The sequence below is a fragment of the Arvicanthis niloticus genome, chromosome 3, assembly GCF_011762505.2.
Source record: "Arvicanthis niloticus isolate mArvNil1 chromosome 3, mArvNil1.pat.X, whole genome shotgun sequence".
In the NCBI taxonomy this organism is placed as follows: domain Eukaryota; kingdom Metazoa; phylum Chordata; class Mammalia; order Rodentia; family Muridae; genus Arvicanthis; species Arvicanthis niloticus.
This window is the reverse complement of record NC_047660.1, coordinates 69,931,890-69,954,495: the sequence shown is the minus strand read 5'-3', so window position 1 is coordinate 69,954,495 and position 22,606 is coordinate 69,931,890. Positions and strand designations below refer to the sequence as shown.

Sequence of the window (22,606 nt, the reverse complement as noted above, 5' to 3'; positions counted from 1 at the left end):
CTTTAAGGCTCTTCATATTGACCTGAAAAAGATGGTTTGTATTTCATTTTCTTAATATTTTTTACTCTCTTATTATAGTGCAATCTCTCTTAAAGGTGGCTTTGCCTATTTTGTTTCCTAATAGTTTCAGCAAGTTCGGGAACAAATGGAAGCAGAGATAGCTCATTTGAAGCAGGAAAATGGTATCCTGAGAGATGCTGTCAGTAACACTACAAACCAGCTGGAAAGCAAGTATGTCTCCAGATGTCTCATTCTCAACTAAATGACAGACTGCCTGTGTCATAAGGAGGTGTTGGAAGTGATTGGCTTGGCTCTTGCTTCCTCCGATTGCTTCTAATCTTGAGTTACTTTTCAGGAACAACTGTTTTCTCTGTGTGAAGACCTGGCTCTTCTAAGCTCTGTGTAGTGCAGACTGCCAAGCCCCTTGAGCATCAGTGTTGCCAGTGAAGTAGCACACACACTGAAGCTGCCCTCCTCCAGCCTAGCACTTCTTAGATTTCATTATTCTCAGTAGCACCTGCCATGCTGATTTTAAAAAGTATGGTCTTGATCCTCCTTACCAGTATAGAGTTTGTGATCCAGGGGCCACAAAGTGGAGCCCAGGTGGTTCATGGGGGACTTAGAGACACTAATAGTCTTGCACAAAGTACGCACTGGTTATTATTTGCAATAATGAGGCAAAAGCTTCCTTGTTAGAGTTGAAAATGCTCTCTTCCTCTGGACAACAAGCCAAGTCCAGTTACAATGGTATTGGGAGGGTGGTTGTTTTTTTTTTTTTTTTTTTTTTTTTTTTTTTTTTAAGATTTATTTTATGTGTCTTGAGTATTTTGCCTGGATGTTTGTGTACCATATGTATGCCTGGGCCCTATGGGAGGCCAGAAGTAGGTGTCACATTCTTTAGAACTAGAATTAAGGATGGTTATGAGTCACATGTGGGTCGTAGGACCAAACATGGGCCTTTTACAAAAGCAACAAATACTCTTAAACTGCTGAGCTTTCTAGTGTCCATATTAGGAGGTTTAGATCAGTTTAATGGCAGCAACATCTTTCTGTTTATGCTGCTGAGTATTTGGTTATCCATCTTTTCTTGATATTTTATAGTGATTTTCAATTTTAAAATTATTTTATTTGATTATCATGTATATGCCACAGTATGTGTTTCCTGTTTTGTTCTGTGGACTGTATATGGAGGACACAAGAGCTCTGGGAGTCGGGTTTCTCTGCCACCATGGAATTTGGGGTGGCATTCAGGTTTTTGAGGTTGCATAGCTCTTACTCTCTTAGGCAGCTTTTTAGCCCTATAGTGGTCTTTAGAGCTTGCCATCATTAGAATTATTTAAAAGTATACTTGGGAACAACATTACTACTTAGTCATATTCCTTTACATTTGCCTGTAAGTGTTTTTCAGCATAATTAACACAGAATATGTTGTACTTGTGAGTTCTTTATGTGTGTAACAATGCAAAACCCCTAATCCAGTCACTGTTTGCAGGCAGTCCGCAGAGCTAAATAAACTGCGCCAAGATTGTGGGAGACTGGTAAGCGAGCTGAACGAGAAGACAGGAAAGCTGCAGCAAGAGGGAGTGCAGAAGAAGAATGCGGAACAAGCTGCTACCCAGTTGAAGGTGACCTCTCCCTGCCTCTTTGTACCATTTTATAAATATTACAGTGCCCACTTCCATGACATAGTGTGTATATAGGTTTGAGAAGTCTACTGTTAAGTTTAATTAGACCCACATTCTAAGGGCTCTGCCTTTTCAAAGTTTTGTGTTGATAAAACATTGATTGTAGGGCTGGGTTTGAAGCTACAGAATGAGATAAGAAAAATGAAGCCAAGTGATTGACAAGTAAGGGTTGAATTATTTTGTGTGTGTGTGTGTGTGTGGTTTTATATATGTCTACACGTGTAACGCAAAAATAATTTTAGAAAGGGACCTTTAGCATTACTTTTACCATCTATAACTGAATCAAGTCAAATAGAGCCTTCTCAGCATTGGCACTATGCCTCCCCCAAGTGCCACTCCAGTGGCTTTCACTTGAGCCCTTGATATACAAAACCATGATGTTTTCAGATCTAGAATGACAAGTGTGTGGTAAGATGCTCACGTTGTCAGGAGATGTGTAGAGTTCTCAGACTGCCTGAGGAGGAGCAGAATCACTCTCTCATGTTGCATGAACTCGGGAACTTACGTGTTTAAGGGATGATAGCTACCTGTTTCTCCTTTTTCTGAGGAAGATTTTTTTAAAATATATAGTTCAATTTATAGAGGTTATATGCAACCTTACTGTTAAGCCCCCATCCACAATCCACACTGACATATAGTATACCTTGAGGCCAGTTCCAGGCAGTTTTTATAATTGTGTAACTTGCTTTTTTTTCTTTTTCTTTTCTTTTTCAAGTTTTGTTCAATACTTTGTGAAAGTGATATTAGTGTCGTTCCTTTAACACTGGGGTTTCTGGGGGTTTTATTGCTGACATGGATGAAGGAGTGTGATAAGTGGCATCACAATTAATAATCTTAATTAGTGTTTTGCAATATGTATATTTCAAAATATGTAAAATTTTAGGTACTCACTGAGGTTTAGCAGTAGATACTGTCTTGTCTCTTAATAGCTTAGGGACTTAGGAATGATTGATGAAAAATAGCTTCTAGCTCAGTGGGTCAGATAAGTATGTAGGAGCGCTGTCTGTGGTGATCTAACAATCCACGTTCTGCGTTGAAGAAGATGATGGGTGTGGCTGACAAAGAAATGGCTCTCTTTTTTACAGTTGAATCTTGTTGGGGTTGATTTTGTTTTTTCCCTTTCTCTCTTTTTAAATATCAAGGTTCAACTACAAGAAGCTGAGAGGCGGTGGGAAGAAGTTCAAAGCTACATCCGGAAGAGGACGGCAGAGCATGAGGCTGCACAGCAAGGTAGAGAAGAGGCGTTTGTGTGGAGAGAGCACTCCCCTCTCTGCTGTTGTAGAGAAGAGGTGTTTGTGTGGACGGAGCACTCCCCTCTCTGCTGTTGTAGAGAGGAGGTGTTTGTGTGGACGGAGCACTCCCCTCTCTGCTGTTGTAGAGAAGAGGTGTTTGTGTGGAGAGAGCACTCCCCTCTCTGCTGTTGTAGAGAAGAGGTGTTTGTGTGGAGAGAGCACTCCCCTCTCTGCTGTTGTAGAGAAGAGGTGTTTGTGTGGAGGGAGCACTCCCCTCTCTGCTGTTGTAGAGAAGAGGTGTTTGTGTGGAGAGAGCACTCCCCTCTCTGCTGTTGTAGAGAAGAGGTGTTTGTGTGGAGGGAGCACTCCCCTCTCTGCTGTTGTAGAGAAGAGGTGTTTGTGTGGAGGGAGCACTCCCCTCTCTGCTGTTGTAGAGAAGAGGTGTTTGTGTGGAGAGAGCACTCCCCTCTCTGCTGTTGTAGAGAAGAGGTGTTTGTGTGGAGGGAGCACTCCCCTCTCTGCTGTTGTAGAGAAGAGGTGTTTGTGTGGAGAGAGCACTCCCCTCTCTGCTGTTGTAGAGAAGAGGTGTTTGTGTGGAGGGAGCACTCCCCTCTCTGCTGTTGTAGAGAAGAGGTGTTTGTGTGGAGAGAGCACTCCCCTCTCTGCTGTTGTAGAGAAGAGGTGTTTGTGTGGAGGGAGCACTCCCCTCTCTGCTGTTGTAGAGAAGAGGTGTTTGTGTGGAGAGAGCACTCCCCTCTCTGCTGTTGTAGAGAAGAGGTGTTTGTGTGGAGGGAGCACTCCCCTCTCTGCTGTTGTAGAGAAGAGGTGTTTGTGTGGACGGAGCAGTCCCCTCTCTGCTGTTGTAGAGAAGAGGTGTTTGTGTGGACGGAGCACTCCCCTCTCTGCTGTTGTAGAGAAGAGGTGTTTGTGTGGACGGAGCACTCCCCTCTCTGCTGTTGTAGAGAAGAGGTGTTTGTGTGGAGGGAGCACTCCCCTCTCTGCTGTTGTAGAGAAGAGGTGTTTGTGTGGAGGGAGCACTCCCCTCTCTGCTGTTGTAGAGAAGAGGTGTTTGTGTGGACGGAGCACTCCCCTCTGCTTTTGTAGAGAAGAGGTGTTTGTGTGGAGGGAGCACTCCCCTCTCTGCTGTTGTAGAGAAGAGGTGTTTGTGTGGAGGGAGCACTCCCCTCTCTGCTGTTATAGAGAAGAGGTGTTTGTGTGGAGGGAGCACTCCCCTCTCTGCTGTTGTAGAGAAGAGGTGTTTGTGTGGATGGAGTACTCCCCTCTCTGCTGTTATAGAGAAAGATGATTTGGCATTTAGCACAGACAAATAAAAAAGATTTTTGTCCTTTCAGATTATCTTATTTCTAAAACACGTTAGGTTAGGTGCTGTAATGTAAGCACACTGTGGCGTTGTCTGCAGTAGTACTGTAGGAGGATGGGCATCTAATGGGCTGCTAAGAGCAGGGCCGGGACCCTGTTTTCCTGTGGCTTGCCTTTGGTCTTGTTGGTACTTGTAGCCTTATGAACTTTGTCTGCTCATTTGTCTGTAGTTTGACCGGGCATTCATTATGCTGCTTTCAACTCTGTTCCCTTCTGTCTCAGATGTGACAAACAGGATGACAAAGTCAACCTGGCCAGGAAATGATTTATTTCATCTTAGAGCTTGTAGTCCATTGTGATGAGAAGTCAGAGCAGGAACTCAAGGGAGGAATCTGGAGTCAGGAACTGAAGCAGAGACCATGGAGGAATGCTGCTTACTAACTTTCTTTCCATGCCTTGCTCAGTCTGCTTTCTTATAGCACTGCCCTTGGCCCTCGCACATAAAACATCAGTCAAGAAAATGCCCCACTGGCATGTCTATAGGCCAATCATCTAGAAACAGTTGCTTGATTAAGATTTGTTTTTTTTAGATGACTCAACCTTGTGTCAAATTGACATAAATACTAGCCATAATGTCTTTCTAAACTTGAATGTGGCTCCACATAGGATAAATAAGTTTTGACTTGTTAACTCTTTAGTTTCCTCTGATTATCTCTTTTGGTCAACACCAAAATGAATATACCCAAATAAACACAGGATATTTTAAGACTTCTACTTTTATATAAAGATGGTATTTGTGTTAAGATACTTTAACTTATTCAAATATGTAGCGTTTTATATGTTATGAGTGAAACACAGGAATCTTGCTAGAAGGCTATCAGTGTAAACCAAGTATCTATAGAGAGTAAAATGACACTTTTTTATCTAACTGTTGTTTTAGATTTATTTATTTCATCTTATGTATGTGAGTATTTTGTATGCATCTGTGTATGTGCATCATGTGCGTGTGTGCCTAGTGACCCAAGAGGTCAGAAGAAGGTCTGGGATCCCCTGGGACTGAAGTTACAGATGGTTGTGAGCTTCTGTGTGCGTACTGGGAACCAAAGCCGGGCCTTCCAGTGCTCTAACTGCTGAGCCATCTCTCCTCCCTCCATGCTCCTTCACCTTTACTCTTAGTGGGCTACCTCACACTGTGCTCTAAGTGATCATGCCTTCTTAGACCTTGGGAGATTACTCTGTATTTCTAAACAAATTTAATACTGGTACTTTAAGAAGTGAGGTTGCTTTGGTTTGGATTGGTTTTGGCAGTTTCTCTGTGTAGCCCTGTATCTCACTATGTAGACTGAGTGGGCCTTGAATTTACAGAGATCCACGTGGCTATAGTGAGTAAAACAGCAGTAAAGGATTGCTTCCTTTTGGTGGAAACTGACTGACTATGTGTTAATATGGTTTCTCCCCCGTATCTCAAGTGTTCTGAAATGTTGATGCCCTTCTATTCCATCAGTTTTCATGTTATGTTCTCATGACCAGGATATGTGTTAAACTGATCTGTTCATCTGTACTGTAGTTCCTGAAGCTCAGTGCTACTAGATTTTCCTTTTCTTGTTGCTGGTTTGTTTGTTTGTTTGTTTGTTTTTTTTTTTTTTTTGGTTTTTAGAGGAGTTAGACAGGTGGTGGGTGTGGTACAGGAAGGACAACCACTGAGACATCAGAGGGGACATTGGGTCTGTGCAAGTGTCCCAGAGAAGGTGAGGACACTGAGGATGGGTCGGGTGGAGGAAGAAGCATTTTGTAAGATGTAATATTTTTGTTTATTACAGACTTACAAAGTAAATTTGTGGCTAAAGAAAATGAAGTCCAGAGTCTACATAGTAAGCTCACAGACACCTTGGTATCAAAACAGCAATTGGAGCAAAGACTAATGCAGTTAATGGAATCAGAGCAAAAGAGAGTGAGCAAAGAAGAATCTCTACAAATCCAAGTGCAGGTATTTATTTTTCTTTCTTTAAGGATAAGGGATTATATTTATGTGTTTAATGTGCTTCAATAATAGTTAAAAATCATGAATTTGAGAGGGAGGGAGGTGAGCCATTAGAGAGGTTGGGGGAAAATGGTCTAATAATTCAATTCAAAAATTGCAACTAAATTAAAATCTAAAACCTAAGTCTATAAATTCATTAAGTTCAAATAAACTTCTGTTCCAGTGTTCAAATACTTAAGAAAAAGGAAATTAGGATAAGTGGGGTATGTCATAATTCTTTTTTTTTTAAACGATTTATTTATTTTATTTATATGAGTGCACAGTAGCTGTCTTCAGACACACCAGAAGAGGGCATCTAATCCCATTACAGATGGTAGTGAGCCACCATGTGGTTGCTGGGACTTGAACTCGGGACCTCTGGAAGAGCAGTCAGTGCTCTTAACTACTGAGCTCTCTCTCCAGCCCATATGTTCTGATTCTTTTTTTTTTTTTTTTTTTTTCTGTTTTGGTTTTTCGAGACAGGGTTTCTCTGTGTAGTCCTGGCTGTCCTGGAACTCACTCTGTAGACCAGGCTGGCCTTGAACTCAGAAATCTGCCTGCCTCTGCCTCCCAAGTGCTGGGATTAAAGGCGTGCGCCACCACCGCCCGGCCCATGTTCTGATTCTTAATGGTGGTAAATAATTGACATTTCATCTTTGAGCATGTGTTAAAGATGAGCTCATCCACTTCCTTAGGACTTCTTATGATAGGATCAGGGACAGTAAAACAGCCTTGATGTCTGCCTTGTAAATTAACTCAAAAACTCAAAATGTAACTGCTTTAAATAAACGTAATTTAAAGATATTAAGAATATGTAAATCTGTGTGTTCGTGTATGCTTGGATATTTATTAATGACACCTTTGTCCTCTCTTTTTGTTTGCTGTTGATGAAAGGATATTTTGGAACAAAATGAGGCTTTGAAAGCTCAGATTCAACAATTCCATTCCCAGATAGCAGCTCAGGTAATGGTGCTTTTTGATTGGTTACCATTAATTGTAGCTTTCCAGCTGTTGGAACAGTTATCTGAACGCTTCTGTAGTGACAAACTTAAGTAGCTGGGAGACTAGTCAAGGAATCAGTTTGTAGTGGTCCAAAGTTTCAAACACTAAGTATTGTTTATAATACTTGGGCAGCACCAAGAACCCCAAACCTGTGTAATTAGAAGGGGTAGGTGAGAACATTCACTCCTTGGAAGAACGCTCTGACCTATGTCACAAAACAAAAGGGCTAGCCAGTGAAATGAAATGTGTAGACTCAGAATGATGTAGTGATTGATGCACTGTCACAGAACACTGACTTTGCTCAGGAATCTCACACATGTGCAGCAGAGAGCTGTGTTAAATACAGCTCCCAGGTTGTATTTGCAGAAGATTCAGTTTGAAATTTATAATTCAGTTTAGTTAATGGCAAACATAGATACCATTGCCCCTTTCTTTGATTGATAGGCTTTGGAATATAAATGATAGAACATTCAGAAAAATGTGAAAGTTTTCAATTTCAGTTGAATGTTAAAGTTATAAAAATTATTTGTAGCAACAAGTACTGGAAATTTGACTCTTAGACTGCAGAGATGGCTCAGCAGTTAAGTGTGCCTGCTGCTGGTCCAGAGGATCAGAGTTTAGTTCCTAGCCCCTGTGCCAGGTGATTCACAACTGCCTGTAACACCAACTCCAGGGAATCTAATGGCCTCCTCCGTCACTGCACTCATGCCCCCAGCGCTTACACCTAGTCCAAATTTTTAAAAAAATCTCTAAAAAGGAGAAAGAATTTGGCTCTTATGTAAAACATGATTTTAACATTATTTAAAAGTGAATTTTAGAGTTCAAACTCCCCAAGCTTTGTGCACATAAATGGTTTTTCCTAATTGCTTTTTTTGTAGAGATGATACTGTAAAATTAGCTGGGGGAGAACCATCTAATTCAGCACAATGGAGCTGTATGTTTGTGAGTTACCAACCCCACTTGGATTGGGATCCTTATCAGCTGAGAGGTAGTGTTCCAGCCTGTCAGAATGCCTGAGCGTGCTGAGAACCTTAACAGTGGAAAGACAGCACTGGCATTCTCCGCATTGTCTGATCATGAAGGGGATCCTGTCAGATAATTTTGCTGAGGAAGAGATGCACAGGGGTAGAGATGGCCTTTGTGGTAGGCTCTGCCCCCTATGTACTTGTTGCTTGTCATTATTCTGTAATGTGATGTGTAATTCCTTAATAGTGGCTGTTGGTGATCAGACATGCTTTCAGAATGATAGCTACTCACCATAGACCAGACATGTCTTTAACAACCTTATATGTTAATTTCTCTCTTTTTAAAAGCTCTGTTGTGATGATTGTACAGCTTTTAAGCTTTTTCTCAAGTGCTCTTATGTTGATAATGTTTTTCTTTCTCAGACCTCCGCTTCAGTTCTAGCAGAAGAATTACATAAAGTGTAAGCTTGCCATTCCACACTTCTCTTATAATTGATAACCACTAACAGATACCTGTTTAATACAATACACAATTAATTTCATATTCTTACATGTTTGGAAAATTACCCTAAATTCTATTTTGATCTTCTAACCTGTGTCTGTTTAGTCCCCAAATAGTACACTTTGTTTTTGTTATTATTATTATAATAGAGCTGCCTAACTTTGCTTCATTTGGGATATTGGTAATTACGTAGAAGAGACAATTGTGTTTTCAGAGTAGTGGAAGGAAATTAGTGCTTGAGTCTACTTTGTACTTGTGGCTCTTCTGTGTTTAGCCTGCGATAGTAGGCCCTGTACTCAAAGTAAATTTGCATAGTTAAATAACAGTACAGCTAGGGGTCAGTTGTGTGCAGATGACCTATAATCTGGCTTTGATACCAGACTTTTCAATGTAAATTAACTTTTTTGACTTAAGTTTTAAATAATGGATCTGTCTGTCTATCCATCTGTGTATCTATAATTTGAGGCCTCATCCTGTAGTCTAAACTGGCCTTGAATTTGTGGCAATCTTTCTGCCTTTGCCTTCCGAGCACAGGTGTGAGCCACCATCCTGCCATAAAATACAGGATGTTTTGGGCTGGAGAAATGCTTTAGTAGGAAAGAAAGGCTCTCACTGTCAAGCCTGATTGACCTAAATACCATCCCTGGTCTCACAACGCTGGACTCTGACACACACACTCTCTCTCTCTCTCTCTCTCTCTCTCTCTCGGGGGCAGTCATGCTTTATGACAGTTACTAGTATACTAGTAGATGAAGTAGTGTCTCTAGCAAGGGAAAGTACAGTTATACAAGAGACTTACTTATTTAAGATGATCCTTTCCATATAAGACATTTAAATCCTGTTGTTTGTAAATGCTTATTAAAAGCACTAATATATTTTCTTGAAGGATTGCAGAAAAGGACAAACAGCTAAAGCAGACTGAAGACTCACTAGCAAGTGAACAGGATCACTTAGCAAGCAAGGAGGAGGAGCTTAAGGTATGGTGGCTCCTACAGCTTGCTGTAGTGTTTTATAGGACTCCACGTTGATTCGCCCTAAAGATTAGTCAGTATGTAATTGTATGAAGGATGAAAAACACTCCCGAACTCCTGGAAAGTGCTTTTTCTTTTTTAAACTGTAAAGAAGGATACTTCTTCAGCTCCAAAGAGAAAAACCCAGAAGGGTTCTACTCTCATAATGCATTCCATATTAATTTCAGAAGTTTGCTAAATAATGGAAATTGATAATATTTTTTTGACTTAGGAAATTTATAATTTGAGACCTTTACTTAACTCTTAAGCAGAACAGATACCTTGCCACAAGTTCAGTTTGAATTTTATGAAGTATTTTTAATGCTGTGTATTTTTTTCTTGCTCTAGGATGTACAGAATATGAATTTCTTATTAAAAGCTGAAGTGCAGAAATTACAGGCCCTGGCTAACGAGCAGGTAAATAAGTGACTTTTGCTTATTTATCTCTGAAGAAGTTTGAGTGCCTTGTCTTTTTTTTTTTTTTTTTTTTTTTTTTTGAGTCTGTGAACCCCAGTTTTCTGTGTATAAATACTGTCTATACTGGTTACTTATGTTTGGCTGTGGGATAATATTGAGAGTGTATGCACAGACCACTTAGATGTCACTCATTTATATTGGAATTAATGTATGGTACAATGACTGAATTATTTCTGAGATAGAAGAGATTGTTAAAACAGTCCCAATGTGTTACTCGTTTTGGATTTTTCCATTTAATATGTAAAGGGAAAACCTTTATTAGAGAAAATTGGCCTCTGAGAAGTTAAAAATAATGGACAATAAAACACAAAATGGCATAGTTTGTTACAGCTTTAATCCAGAGTCGTAGTTTGTTATAGCTTTAATCCAGATACATGGAAATGCAAATTTTTATATGAATAGGTGAATAGTTTAGATGGTTTCCTGAGATGCTAAGAGTCTTATTTCATTCTGAATACAGGCTGCTGCAGCACACGAGGTGGAAAAGATGCAGAAGAGGTGAGTAGTATATTCTGTGCAGAGACACTTGTGCATGTGTGTTCATGTGCACTGATGCTTCCAGCTGAGGTTTGTGCATACAGGCTTGAACACCTTGACTGTCTGCACTAGTTTTAACTGGTCCTCTTCTCGTAGTATTCACGTAAAGGATGATAAGATAAGACTGCTTGAAGAGCAGCTGCAGCGTGAAGTTGCCAGCAGAATGGAGGAATTTAAGGTGTGTGAGTAAGCGTGTGAGTTCTGCCTTCCCAGAACAATTTCCTATAAGTTTAGTTACAATGACTCTCAACGTGTATTTTTTAAAAATACAGTCATTTGGAAATATTATTTCCCTAGTTTATTTGGTGTGTCTTATGTGAATAGTGAATTTTTACTAGACTTTTTGCCTAAATGTACTTTATCTGATCTTAAATATTTGAGATTGATTTTGCCCCAGGCATTCCGTGGCAGTTTTTAAATGAGTATTTTACATTTGTGAATATTTTTACTGTCTTCACTGTTACTGCAGCGTTAATCCCTGTCCATTGATCTCTGAATTTCTATGTCTGTATGGAATCCTTTAGTCTCTTATGAGCACCTAAAGCAACAGTGTGGGTTTGCTTGTTCAAAAATCGATTCAAATGATTGCATTATTGCCTTTTTCCTTCTTAAAAAATAGTAAATTGGGCTTCTTTCTTCCAGATTCTGAATGACCAGAATAAAGCATTACAACTGGAAGTTCAGAAGCTGCAGACTGTTGTTTCTCAACAGGTGAGGTTTTGTGGGTAGTGTGGAAACAGCCTGAGTGTGAGAAGGTCTGAGCAGAAACCAGCTGACTGAGAGAGTGCTTAAAGTTAGGTGCGCTTTCTATTACTCTGTTCATTTTATGCTTCAAATTTTTCTTTCAATTTTTTGTTTCAAAATTAAAGTTTTGTGTCTCTGAGGAGGAGATCTTAGTCTTCTCATAAGCATTTTGTAGAAAAGAGGGAAAGGAAACAAAATTCTGTTTTTGTAGCCTTACCCTTATAGGCAATATTTTTTTTTTTTTTTTTTTTTTTTTTTTTTTTAAGAAGAATGGGTTTGAAACTTAGGAGTTCCTCAGAGTTGGTGTCCCCCTCCTGCTCAGTCTCTCTCACCACGATTGCATTTAAGGACTTGTAGATTGGAATGGCAAAAGATCAACATATTGCTTTGCACATAGACTACATCTAAATAATTTTTTAAAGAATATATATGTATATTCTAATATGTGTGTATATATGATAATGATAATACATATTTCATATCATGCAAGCCAGTGAAGCTGTAGCAGTCTTGAACAGCATTGCTTCTTTGTAAGCCGCATCCAGTCCTGTCTTCTCTCTGGAGCCTCCATTGCCTTCACATTTCTCACATAAACCCTTCAGGTCACACTGGTACAAAGTGTTCTAGGCGCTGGCTAGGTAGCTGCGCAGGTAAGGTTATTTTCCACCAGTCCTGAGGACCTGAGTGTGATTTCTGGAACCACATAATGGAAGGAGAGGACTACCTCCCACAGCTGTTTTCTGACATTCACGTACACTCACACACACACACACAATTACACAAGCTCTCTCAGTGAGTACATAAATAAATGTAAGAGTTTTTAGAACAAAGTAGAAACTCTTGCTGTTGCATGCTCCATTAGAATGTAAACTTTGCATGTTTCCCTTGTATGATTTTGGAAAATTTTTTGGAAATGATAGCACACCCTTTAGAGATATTTTTATTCTTTGTTTTGAAGTTCACAGTTCAGCAAGTATATTATTGATGAAAGTAGCTGCTGCTCGAAGTATTTGTTAACAATCAGTCTGTCAGATCTCATTTTCCTTCCTTCTGTGAAATGCAATACTGTGTGTGATTTTTATTACTTTGTATAATGCGTAAAGTAGCATGGAAAGATGTAAATATTCTCAGTTGTTGTATTATAGATTATGAATGATAAAGTACTCCAGAAATGATTGGGACCCAAGCCCAAATGACCATCATTGAAACTTGAGTGTCTGTTGTTATCTTCAGCTATAGTTTTGCTGGCAGCATTTTTATTTTTTTTTTTAAAGATGTATTATTTATTTTATATATAAGAGTATACTATAGCTGTCTTCAGACACACCAGAAGAAGGCATTGGATTCCATTACAGATGGTTGTGAGCCACCATGTGGTTGCTGGGAATTGAACTCAGGACCTCTGGAAAAGTAGTCAGTGTTCTTAACTGCTGAGCCATCTCTCCAGCCCAGTGTTATTAATTTTTACTGTTAAAAAATGATGTTACTCCAGACATGGACCTTGGTGGGTTAGATTAGATAAGGTATGATAATTTTTTTCTGTGTCTTATTAATCCTTACCTGGAGAAATAGCATGCAATTTTTATGTATTAATTACCAGAAATTTCAATATATAAACCTTAAAAAAAAATTAAAGTTAGTTCTATGTGGGTAAAACAAATGTCTAAAAATGTAAGGGTCTTCTAAAGAAGAAAAATTGCAGTGTTTTAACTGTTTTTAGGCTCTTGAGATGCCTGAATTTGAAGAGAAAATCTGAGTATTTCATTTTGTTTTTAAAACATTTATTAATTTATATAGGGGTGAGTATGTGAGAGAGATGGAGAGTGTGTATGAGTTTGTCTCTCTCCGTGTGTGGGTCTGCATGTGAGAGAGTGTGCATGCTTGTGTGTGTGTCTATCTGAGTGTGTGCATGTGCGTGTGTGTATGTGTGTGTGAATTTTTGAAAAAATTCTTTTTGGTCTTTTTTTGTTACTCATTTTGTACACTTTAGATGTTCTGTTAAATGACATCTGGTAGTGTGGCATAGAATTTTCTTATGTTCTGAATAAATTTTTGTAGCCACAGTTTTCTATTTAAAAGAATCAAGGAGATGGGAAAGTCATGTGGGACTAATTTCCATCTGCTATTGGGTAATTCCTAAATGTGTTCTTTAGGTTTGGAAGAAAAATAAAATAAAAGGCACCTGAATGACTAACATAGGTTTGAGTTATGCCTGAGACCTTTTGTTATAGCAAATCAAAAAACTTTATACCTTTCTTTTGGTTGTTCCTTTAGATATTTATTATTATATACATATTTTGGGGTGTGTGGAGTTTAAAGGACAGCCTGTAATGTGGTTCAGGAGTCAGTTCTCTTCTTCCACTGTGTATTTTCTGTGCTTCAACTCTGGTCATCAGGCTTGGCAACAGGCACCTCTACTTCCTGAGCCATCTTGCCAGCCTTACTGGTTGGCTTGTTCTGTAGTCACCTTGTTATTGTTACTGATAGTGAAATAAGAGATAAAAGTTAGTATATCTAAGTTTCTTTTAGTTTCCCACTTTCTTTAACCTCCTCAAGCAGTTAGAATTCCAGATGACAGTTAAGAGAGAACAGGTTTGTGATGTAAAAAATTTTAGTTCTTTTGCCAGATGGTTTTATTAAGGTTAAAATTACTGAAGCAGAAACTGGTAATTTTGCCATGTTGCTTCTTCAGATGTAGCAAGAGCAAAGACCAGAGTCCTCAGGTATGAGGCACCAAAAAAAAAGGAGGCTAACAATGGACAGGTTTGATGGTCACTAGATAGTGCCCTTAGTAAGGCTAGTAATAGTAAGCCCTTGCTTATCAGCAAAAACACTGGACATGGCTGCCGGCTTGACAGCTGAGCAGCAAGGATGCCTTTATGTTTGCTCCAGGAGACTTTTAAGAGTCTATCATCAGGCTACTCAATAAAAATGGTGGGAAATTGCTTCTCTTTCCACACACCTCTTCCTGATCATACTGAATTATGAAGATTGAGGTTTATTATCTGGAAGAAGTCATAGGATTGGGTTAGGTTGGTAAAGTGCATTACAGTGAAAACGTCGGTCAGCATTCGAATTGAAGAACCAGCGTACTTAAGGCAACGTGACCAGCAGGGGAATTGAGCTCGAGTGTTTGCTGAGGATCTATTAGGCATTTACTTCCTTGCTGAGGCTCTGGAGGTGAATGAGACTTGATTCTAGGTGGGATAGATAGAAAAGTGTTAGGATTTACATTCCTGAGCTGTGTATGTGTTTACAGTTTAGATTTTGTTTAAGAATGGAAAGATAACACAGGGGATAACTTACCCAACAATTTGCCAAACAGTGAGGGCAGTCCAGGCGGAGAGAAAAACTTCAGTAGCATGGTGGTGTGCCACGGAATTGACATACAGTCAGAACATTCTAAGATACTGTGTAAGTGCAAAGAATAAGATCTAGGGGCTGGTGAAAGATTTACTAGGATCTAATTAGGAAGCTTTGTTGTGTAAAGCTTGTGATGGATGGTCTAACACTGAGGAGCATTGTAAGAATGGACAAACCTTTACATTTGAGAAGTCCCAGTCGTAACAGTGAGCCAACAGAGTTTAGGAGTCAGAGAAGCAAATAGGATTGAAAAACCTAGTAAGCTGGACTTGATAGTGTCTCTTGTGAGATGGGATTTATTGAAACACATATGGATTAAAAACTGTCTTCATGAGCGTTTTAAGTTTATAAAAAGCAACTTCTATATGAGTTGTTTGTATACTATCGGATTGATGATATACATTTTGGGGATTTCTTCCCTCCTTTTTCATGATGGGACAGTTTTCTTCATTGGGTAGTCTTCCTGTGCAATTCACAAAGCCGTCCTTGTGATCTACAGACACAGAGAGCTTAGGGCATTAGACGTTTGGGATGACTAAAGCTGAGGACCAGAATGTCTGCATTAACGTGAAGGACTAATTTTGAGGAGGTGGAATCTTAAGATTCAGATTTGGCAATGGAAGCATTAATTTTATTTTTGAAAAAAATGATTATAATGAGATAGAGTAAAAAAAAATCAGAAAATAACAGGAAAGGAAATTGGTTCATGAGGTGTGGCCAGAAGACCCCACACCTAGAGTGCTGACTTGTCTAAAGGTCTGAGAATGCTGAGGCTGAAATCTTTGCCTCCGTTTACACAGTAACCATGGTGACTAATGGGAGCACTGGTTGGGTGAATTCTAGGACCAAAGGGCCAAGGGCGTGGGTCAGTGGTCATGCCGTGTCTTCTGCAACATACTAGCACTTTTAATATAGTGTCTGCTTTGGCCTGGTGTTATTTTCATAATGTTGACATGTTCAAAATCCATTGAAGTATAAATAAGATTTATGCAGTTGTGTTTATATTAGACTTCAATGTAGGAAAAAATCAGTTGAAAAAAGGATAAGGAGGCCCCTTCTGACTTCATACCTTAAAGTTGTAAAATTTGTATATTTGAAGAAATATTCCGTCTTCTAGTGACTACAAATATCCTTAAGACTTGGGGTGAGAACAAGTCTGTTTTGCTAGTGCCACTTTCCTCTTGTAGCCTGTATGTCCATCTTCTTTTTTGCTCTCTTTTGAATAAAAAAATTAAACTTGTGAGCAGTTCTCAAGTAAGGACTAAATTTTGGAACTATTTAGAATCCTAAACTATTTCCACAGAGTTCTTTTTCTAAACTAATTTTTATCATAGGCAAACTTGGTAGAATTAAACATTTCTTGATGTTTTTGTTTTTAGCCTAATAAAGATGTTGTGGAACAAATGGAAAAATGGTAAGAGTTTAATTTTTTTATATTTTGGCAAAAAAATGTTTTATATTTTTATATTTTCCTCTCAAATTTGTGGTAACAGAATTGGTAGTGGTAGTAATCTGGGTTCTTAAAGTACTGTTGGTACTTTGTGATAGGAGGGACAGAAGGGTTGGTCCATGTAAAATACTTAGGAATGATATTTACCTTGACCAAGTTGTTTATATTTATAATTACAGCATTCAAGAAAAAGATGAGAAGTTAAGGACTGTCGAAGAATTACTGGAAACTGGACTCATTCAGGTGGCCACCAGAGAGGAGGAGCTGAATGTAAGGCATTTTCTCCATTGTCCCCTGTGCTAGTCTGTCAGTCTGCAAAGGCTTCATGGGACCGTTTCCACAGCTGGGTGCTAGTGATCTAAGTTATACAGTTTTCAGTGAACTTAATTGATATTTCTTTAGAAATTAGAACTGCGAGGATGATTCTAGTGTTGACCGCCTCAGTAAGGTAGATGCTGTCGTGTATTGGAGCCATGTTCAGATTGTCCACAGTGATCCTCACTGTTCACATTTACTAGACTAGCATGGACTGTGGGAAAATAAATTAAGAGTTGTAACTGAATTTATAACTGTTGTGTTGTAACTGACAAATGACAGATTGTGTCTTTGAGGATGTTACCATTTTAGTTGGAATGTATAGTGATAATTGAATTACAAAATGGTTGACTAATTATAAAGGTTATAGGGAAAAGGGCAGAGGAGAAAGAGTGGGCTAGCTTAATTTGAACTAGCCAGTGCTTCAAGAATAAAAGTGTGTTGTGTTTCTATGTTTTTGAAAAAAGGCCATGAGAACAGAAAACTCCACTCTGACGAAAGAAGTTCAAGAGTTAAAGGCTAAGCAGAGCGATCAGGTAGCGTATTGTTGGTCTTACACGCTCTTCTCATGGTAAGCAGAAAGCACTGAGGTGTTTCTTTTTCAAGGCTGAATTGTCAATTAAACTTTTAATAAATGATTACTGACTTGAGTAGCTGCAATTTATTCAAAACTATTTACATGCTAGGTAAGTTTTCTGTGATCTGCTCCAAATAAAATTTCATTCTTTTTGTTTTTCTTTATCTACTTAAATTTACTTATATTTTATGTGTATGAGTGTTTTACCTGCATATATGCCTGTGTATCACGTGTATATACAGTACCCACAGAGGCCAAAGAGAGCATCAAATTCCCTGGGTTTGGAGTTTGAAGATGGTTGTGAGTTGCTGTATGGGTGCCGAGTACTGAACCTGGGTCCTCTGAAAGAGTAGCCAGTACTTTCAACTATTGAGCCATCTCTTCAGCCCAATTTTTTTTTTTTTTTTTTTTGTTTTGTTTGTTTTGAGTTCTGAAAATGTACTATTGTTGTTGTTGTGTACAGGATGTGTGAAGGTACACAGATACCGTGGATTGTCCTATAGATGTCACAGGACAACTTAGGAGTGACTCTGTCTTCTACTTCCACATTTATGTAGGATTAAACTCAAGTCAGGTCCTCAGGCTTGCATAACATCTTGCTGGCCATTTTCATTTTTAAAAACACAGTAATGAAAGGTTTTGACTACACATACAGTTTGAGTATCAATGTCAAAAAAGGCTACGTGAAATGAAGCAATTTCTTAGGAGTAATTTCTCCCCTGGTTAGAATTAATAATTAAGAAACTTGATCATTTGTCTAATGATTACAGGTAGTCTCATCTGTTTACTTTCAAAATGCTATTCCTTTTTACCATTATGACATTAAGGAAATCTAGAAAGAATTTCTGGGTTTACTTTTTTATTTTTGATTTTTATCCTAACAAATTTAGGGATTATGTATTTCTATTTCTATCTCACTTACAATTTTAAAAGTACTAAATAATACGTCTTTTTTGTGTTTCTAGGTTTCTTTTGTGTCTCTAATTGAAGATCTTAAGAGAGTGTAAGTAATAACATTGTTATAAATTAAGTTTTTATTTTGACTTGTTTTCTTAGTACAATTAGATGGAACTTACCATTTATTTGGAAGAGTTGACATATATTACGCCCCTATCTATCTATCTATCTATCTATCTATCTAGAATTGACACATGTTACTTCCACCTACTTCCTCCCTCTCCCCTCTTCTCTCCCTCTCTTCTTTTCTGATGCAGTCTGGCCAGGGCTTTTCTGAGTACCTGGGGCTGGCATCCTGATGCTCCATTCTCCCCTTCCTGAATGCTGAGATATTAGTATATACCACGCTTGGATTAGTTGGACTTTCATTCTAGAATTTCTCATCAGTGGACTTAGGGAGATTTGCTGTGCTTCCCAAATTTAAAGATTTTTATCTGTATCTTTTTTTAAAAATCATTTTCATAATTGATTCTATGTGACATCAAATTGTTAATTTTATGTGTTTAGTAGAAGCTATTATAGATGAATTTATGTTGTACAGAGAAATAAGTTTCATGCATGCATGCATATCTTCTTTTGAAGTATACCTGTTAGCTTTGATGGCATATTGTGTAGTAAGCTTAAAATTCTGTAACCAATGTTATTGAATGAAACTCAACTCCTCCTGGTGTTGGTATTCTTCATGGTTCAAATAGTAGATTTTTCTGTGTATTTTTGGAGCATACCATGAACTTCTTGTACGCATAGAGTTTAGTAGTCGCTGATTGAATTCTTACTGAAAAGGAGCTTTAGTTATCTCTCTGTGTTTGTCTGTGAAGTTGTCACCGTCTCACTGCAGATGCAGGGCTTGGCTGGGACAGTCTTCTCATGATGTGGTGCTGTCTTTACCTTAGCTGGTGGATCTCAGTGATTTCTAGTCAGGTTAATACTTAATTTGTTTATTTAAGGATCCATGAGAAAGATGGACAGATCAAGTCTGTGGAAGAGCTTCTAGAAGTTGAACTTCTCAAAGTTGCTAATAAGGAGAAAACTGTTCAGGTATTAGGAGAGAACAGTGTCTGGCCTTTCTGTTTATCAACTTGAGTTAAACCATTTGATTTTATGTGTTTGTATGTTACATTCTTTGTCAACTCAGTGTGTTTTCCATTGTCCAATCTTGTCTGTTTTATCATTGTCAAGGCATTGAAACAGGAAATAGAGGTTCTAAAAGAAGAAATAGGAAATGCCCAGCTTGAAAAGGCTCACCAGGTAAACATCCCAGAGCCACAGCATGGCAGATGAATTAGTGTATATGTTATTTGTGAGCTACTTTAAATTTTTGTTTCCCTTGATATTTAGAAAATTATTCTTTAGTAGTTTGCTACAACTATATTTGTTTATATTTGTTTTTAAACCTTTTACTAAGCCCCTTTCTAGAAAAAGTTTTCTGTATTAATGTTTCATTTTAGTCAGCTTAAAAAATGCAAACCACAGAACACAAACTACATGGATCAGAATGTGTTGTTAAAGAGTGTATTCATCTCTGACTGTAGAAAAAAATAAGTTTCCTTGGAGATCTTAAAAGTAGACATTTTTATTTGGTAGATGGGTTTTATGAGATTTAATCTGACAAGTCTTCATTAAAATGAAGATTGTACAGGAGAGATGATTTGTTCATCTATTGGACTGAGATTATGGCAGCTCATCAAAGCCCTGTCCAGGGTTAGAGGGAGTGTGCTTAGTGACTGATAAATTCAGAAGAGCCTCCTCCCAAATTGCTGCCATGTGAAACAGGGCTGAGAGGGAGGGGGATAAATATAGATTGCCTCTGACTTACTAAGGGTTGAGGAAATAGCTTGTCAGGGAAAGTTCTCACTGTGCTAGCTTGAGGTGCTGAAGTTCAGATATCCAGTTCCTCGTATAAAGGGCTGAGATGGCAACATGCATCTGGAACCTGAGCAGGGAGGTAGATACAGGATGGTCATTGGGCCTCACTGGCCAGCCAGGTCAACCAGATCAGAGAGCTTCAGGTTCAGTGAGAGACTTTGTCCCGTAACATAAGGTGAGAAACAACAGTAGAAGAGTCTAGAATCATGATGACCTATGGCCTTTCACATTTGCACACAGATAGATGCATGCACACACACACATATATTTAAGACATACAAAATCATAAGTAAATACATATATAAACAGGAAATTAAGGAAGATGCTAGACCACTGTAGTGCAGATGTTTTGAAGACTGGGCTAGAGCATTCTGATACTTAGGAAGGTGTTCCTGAATGAAGACTCCTGGTCTCAGCTGTAGAAATACCACCTTCTCCAGGCCATTTGTAGTCATCTTCTTTACTTTGACCCTCCTTGTTACTTTTATTGCCACTGGAAAAAGAGGAGGTGAAGTGCAAACACATCTTGTTTTAGCATGAGCAGTTAGCTTGGGCTTTTATATTTTAAAATGTACACATTATAAAGATTTATAACAGGCTCGATGCGGCTAAAGAAAGGCTGGTGAATCGCTTTCTCTGTCCTTCATGTTTTAGCTATCTGTCACTTCTCAAGTCCAGGAGCTGCAGAACTTGTAAGTAACATTTGTCTCATTTTCCTAGAAATAGCTCTTTCCTACAAGTTAAATTAACGAAAATTATGACCTTTTTATATCTGATTGCAGTGTTCTGGAAAATACTAAATTGTTTCAAAAGATTTTAGGTTTTCATTATATTTTAACAACTGCTAGGGTTTTTTTTTATTTTTTTATTTTTTGGTTTTGTTTTTGTTTTGTGGGAAGGAGATGGTGTGTGAACGCTCATTCTTTTGATTTATTTCTGAGTGTATCTTAATTGGGAGATGTTACTTCTTGCTTATTTTAACGGTCATGTGAAACCTGCATAGGATACCTCAGCTGTGTGAGTTTACTGAGGCGCCTGGATGGGACGGCAGGGCAAGAGTAGCTGCGCTACTCTGCCCAGAAAGTGACAGGGGACTTTCTTTAATTGGTGTCATGAGTCTTGCATTCCTTTATATTGAAATGGTTTGTAGAAATACTTATTTCTATAACATTCAAATGGACTTGGACTATAAGAACACTTGAGATATTTTTACAGTCTTCAGTACTTGTGCTTTTTATAATCATGTAAAAATTTTCTTTCTTTCTCTCTTGTCAGATTAAGAGGCAAGGAAGAGCAGGTGAACAGCATGAAGGCTGCTTTAGAAGACAGGGACAGAGACCTGACCGAGAGAGGGAGGTGCACACAGGTGAGATGCTCGAAACACAAGGGAAAGCAACCCTTGTCCCGATATCTGAGTATCAGTTCACATCTGTTCTTTTTAAGGATATCAGGAAGAAAATGAATCTTTGAAGTAGCACAACCTGATTTGCCAGAGGTGCAGTATACACGGATGGCAGTGTGCTTCTTAAGCAGTTGCCATTCCGTGTAATGCTATAGAAAGTACGAAGGCATATGTTCTCAGTTTCTCTGTTGTGGCATAGTTTAGTTATTGCTGTTCAAGTAAGTAAACTTTTATTACTGTCAAACCATCTTTAATGGCTTGATTTGTCAAGCTAATAGTATACACATTTCTTTTTCCTTCCTTTGTCAGATGCACTCCAGGCTTATGCTTAACTGTTTATTTGGTATAGTAATCGGTGGTCCTTTAGAAAAACACTTTAATAGTTAAGTTTGATAAGTTTGATAAGGAAAACTCATTCACTACAGGTGATGGCTCACACCTGGGGCTTCCTTTTTTGGAATGCTGATGAAGTAAAAAGATCACCATGGGCTTGAGGCCTGCCTGAGCTCTTGTTTCAAAAAGCCAGGCAAAGAAAACAAGGAAAGCATTTTATTTTTTAATAAGCAACCTAATCTTGAATTTGCCACATAACTATGTTTTAATTGTTGGGTGGTTCTGCATGTATTTTGTAATACTTGATTTGTTTCGATGTTAACATTAAAAAAGTGAATCTGTTTCTTAGGTGTGTTCGACACCACGATTTGAAGAACTTGAAAATGTGTAAGTATATTTTTAGCTAGCATTTTGGTAAAGTGTGCCAGAATGTGCTTAAAATTCATTTTTATGGGTTTCTAAAAGGCCATTGATTTTATAGTTAAGTATTAGTTATAGATGAGAGACAAATAAGAGAAGTTTCTGTTGTGTGATAAAGCAGAGACCCCTTCAGTGCTTTAGAATATATGAAGACTTGCCCATTTCCTCCAGTATTTTCCTGCAAATACAGACTTTTTTTTTTTTTTTTCAAATTATGCAATTATTATAAAGAAGAAACCAATTGACTTCTATATAATCAGGAATAATCATAGCCAAAACAAGTCATGGACATATCATAATTATACTTGCTTATAGGAAACATGGATTTTGTCAAGTTAGTTCTGTGCTGAGTAATAAAAATATCACCTATAGTTAGCATCATAGAGATCTGTTTTCTCAGGCATTCACACGACAACAGTATGTTTTTAA

The 22,606-nt window shown here is 38.3% G+C and overlaps 1 protein-coding gene across 41 annotated transcripts in view; it reads left to right on the top strand.

Moving 5' to 3' along the window:
* Ktn1 (kinectin 1) overlaps positions 1-22,606 on the top strand; it is a 137,708-nt gene that overhangs the window by 87,506 nt on the left and 27,596 nt on the right. For 30 of the 41 annotated variants that reach the window (XM_076931151.1, XM_076931158.1, XM_076931159.1 and 27 more), the window contains 20 exons: positions 125-231; positions 1,493-1,625; positions 2,828-2,915; positions 6,058-6,224; positions 7,152-7,220; positions 8,648-8,685; positions 9,613-9,703; positions 10,085-10,153; positions 10,674-10,711; positions 10,847-10,928; positions 11,393-11,461; positions 16,237-16,271; positions 16,487-16,577; positions 17,090-17,158; positions 18,165-18,202; positions 19,104-19,194; positions 19,336-19,404; positions 20,677-20,714; positions 21,298-21,388; positions 22,107-22,144. In XM_076931151.1, the coding sequence (XP_076787266.1) occupies positions 125-231; positions 1,493-1,625; positions 2,828-2,915; positions 6,058-6,224; positions 7,152-7,220; positions 8,648-8,685; positions 9,613-9,703; positions 10,085-10,153; positions 10,674-10,711; positions 10,847-10,928; positions 11,393-11,461; positions 16,237-16,271; positions 16,487-16,577; positions 17,090-17,158; positions 18,165-18,202; positions 19,104-19,194; positions 19,336-19,404; positions 20,677-20,714; positions 21,298-21,388; positions 22,107-22,144 (1,511 nt within the window). The remainder of the gene's footprint in view (positions 1-124; positions 232-1,492; positions 1,626-2,827; positions 2,916-6,057; positions 6,225-7,151; positions 7,221-8,647; positions 8,686-9,612; positions 9,704-10,084; positions 10,154-10,673; positions 10,712-10,846; positions 10,929-11,392; positions 11,462-16,236; positions 16,272-16,486; positions 16,578-17,089; positions 17,159-18,164; positions 18,203-19,103; positions 19,195-19,335; positions 19,405-20,676; positions 20,715-21,297; positions 21,389-22,106; positions 22,145-22,606) is intronic. The other 11 variants (XM_034497202.2, XM_034497209.2, XM_034497208.2 and 8 more) reach the window with 1 other exon arrangement.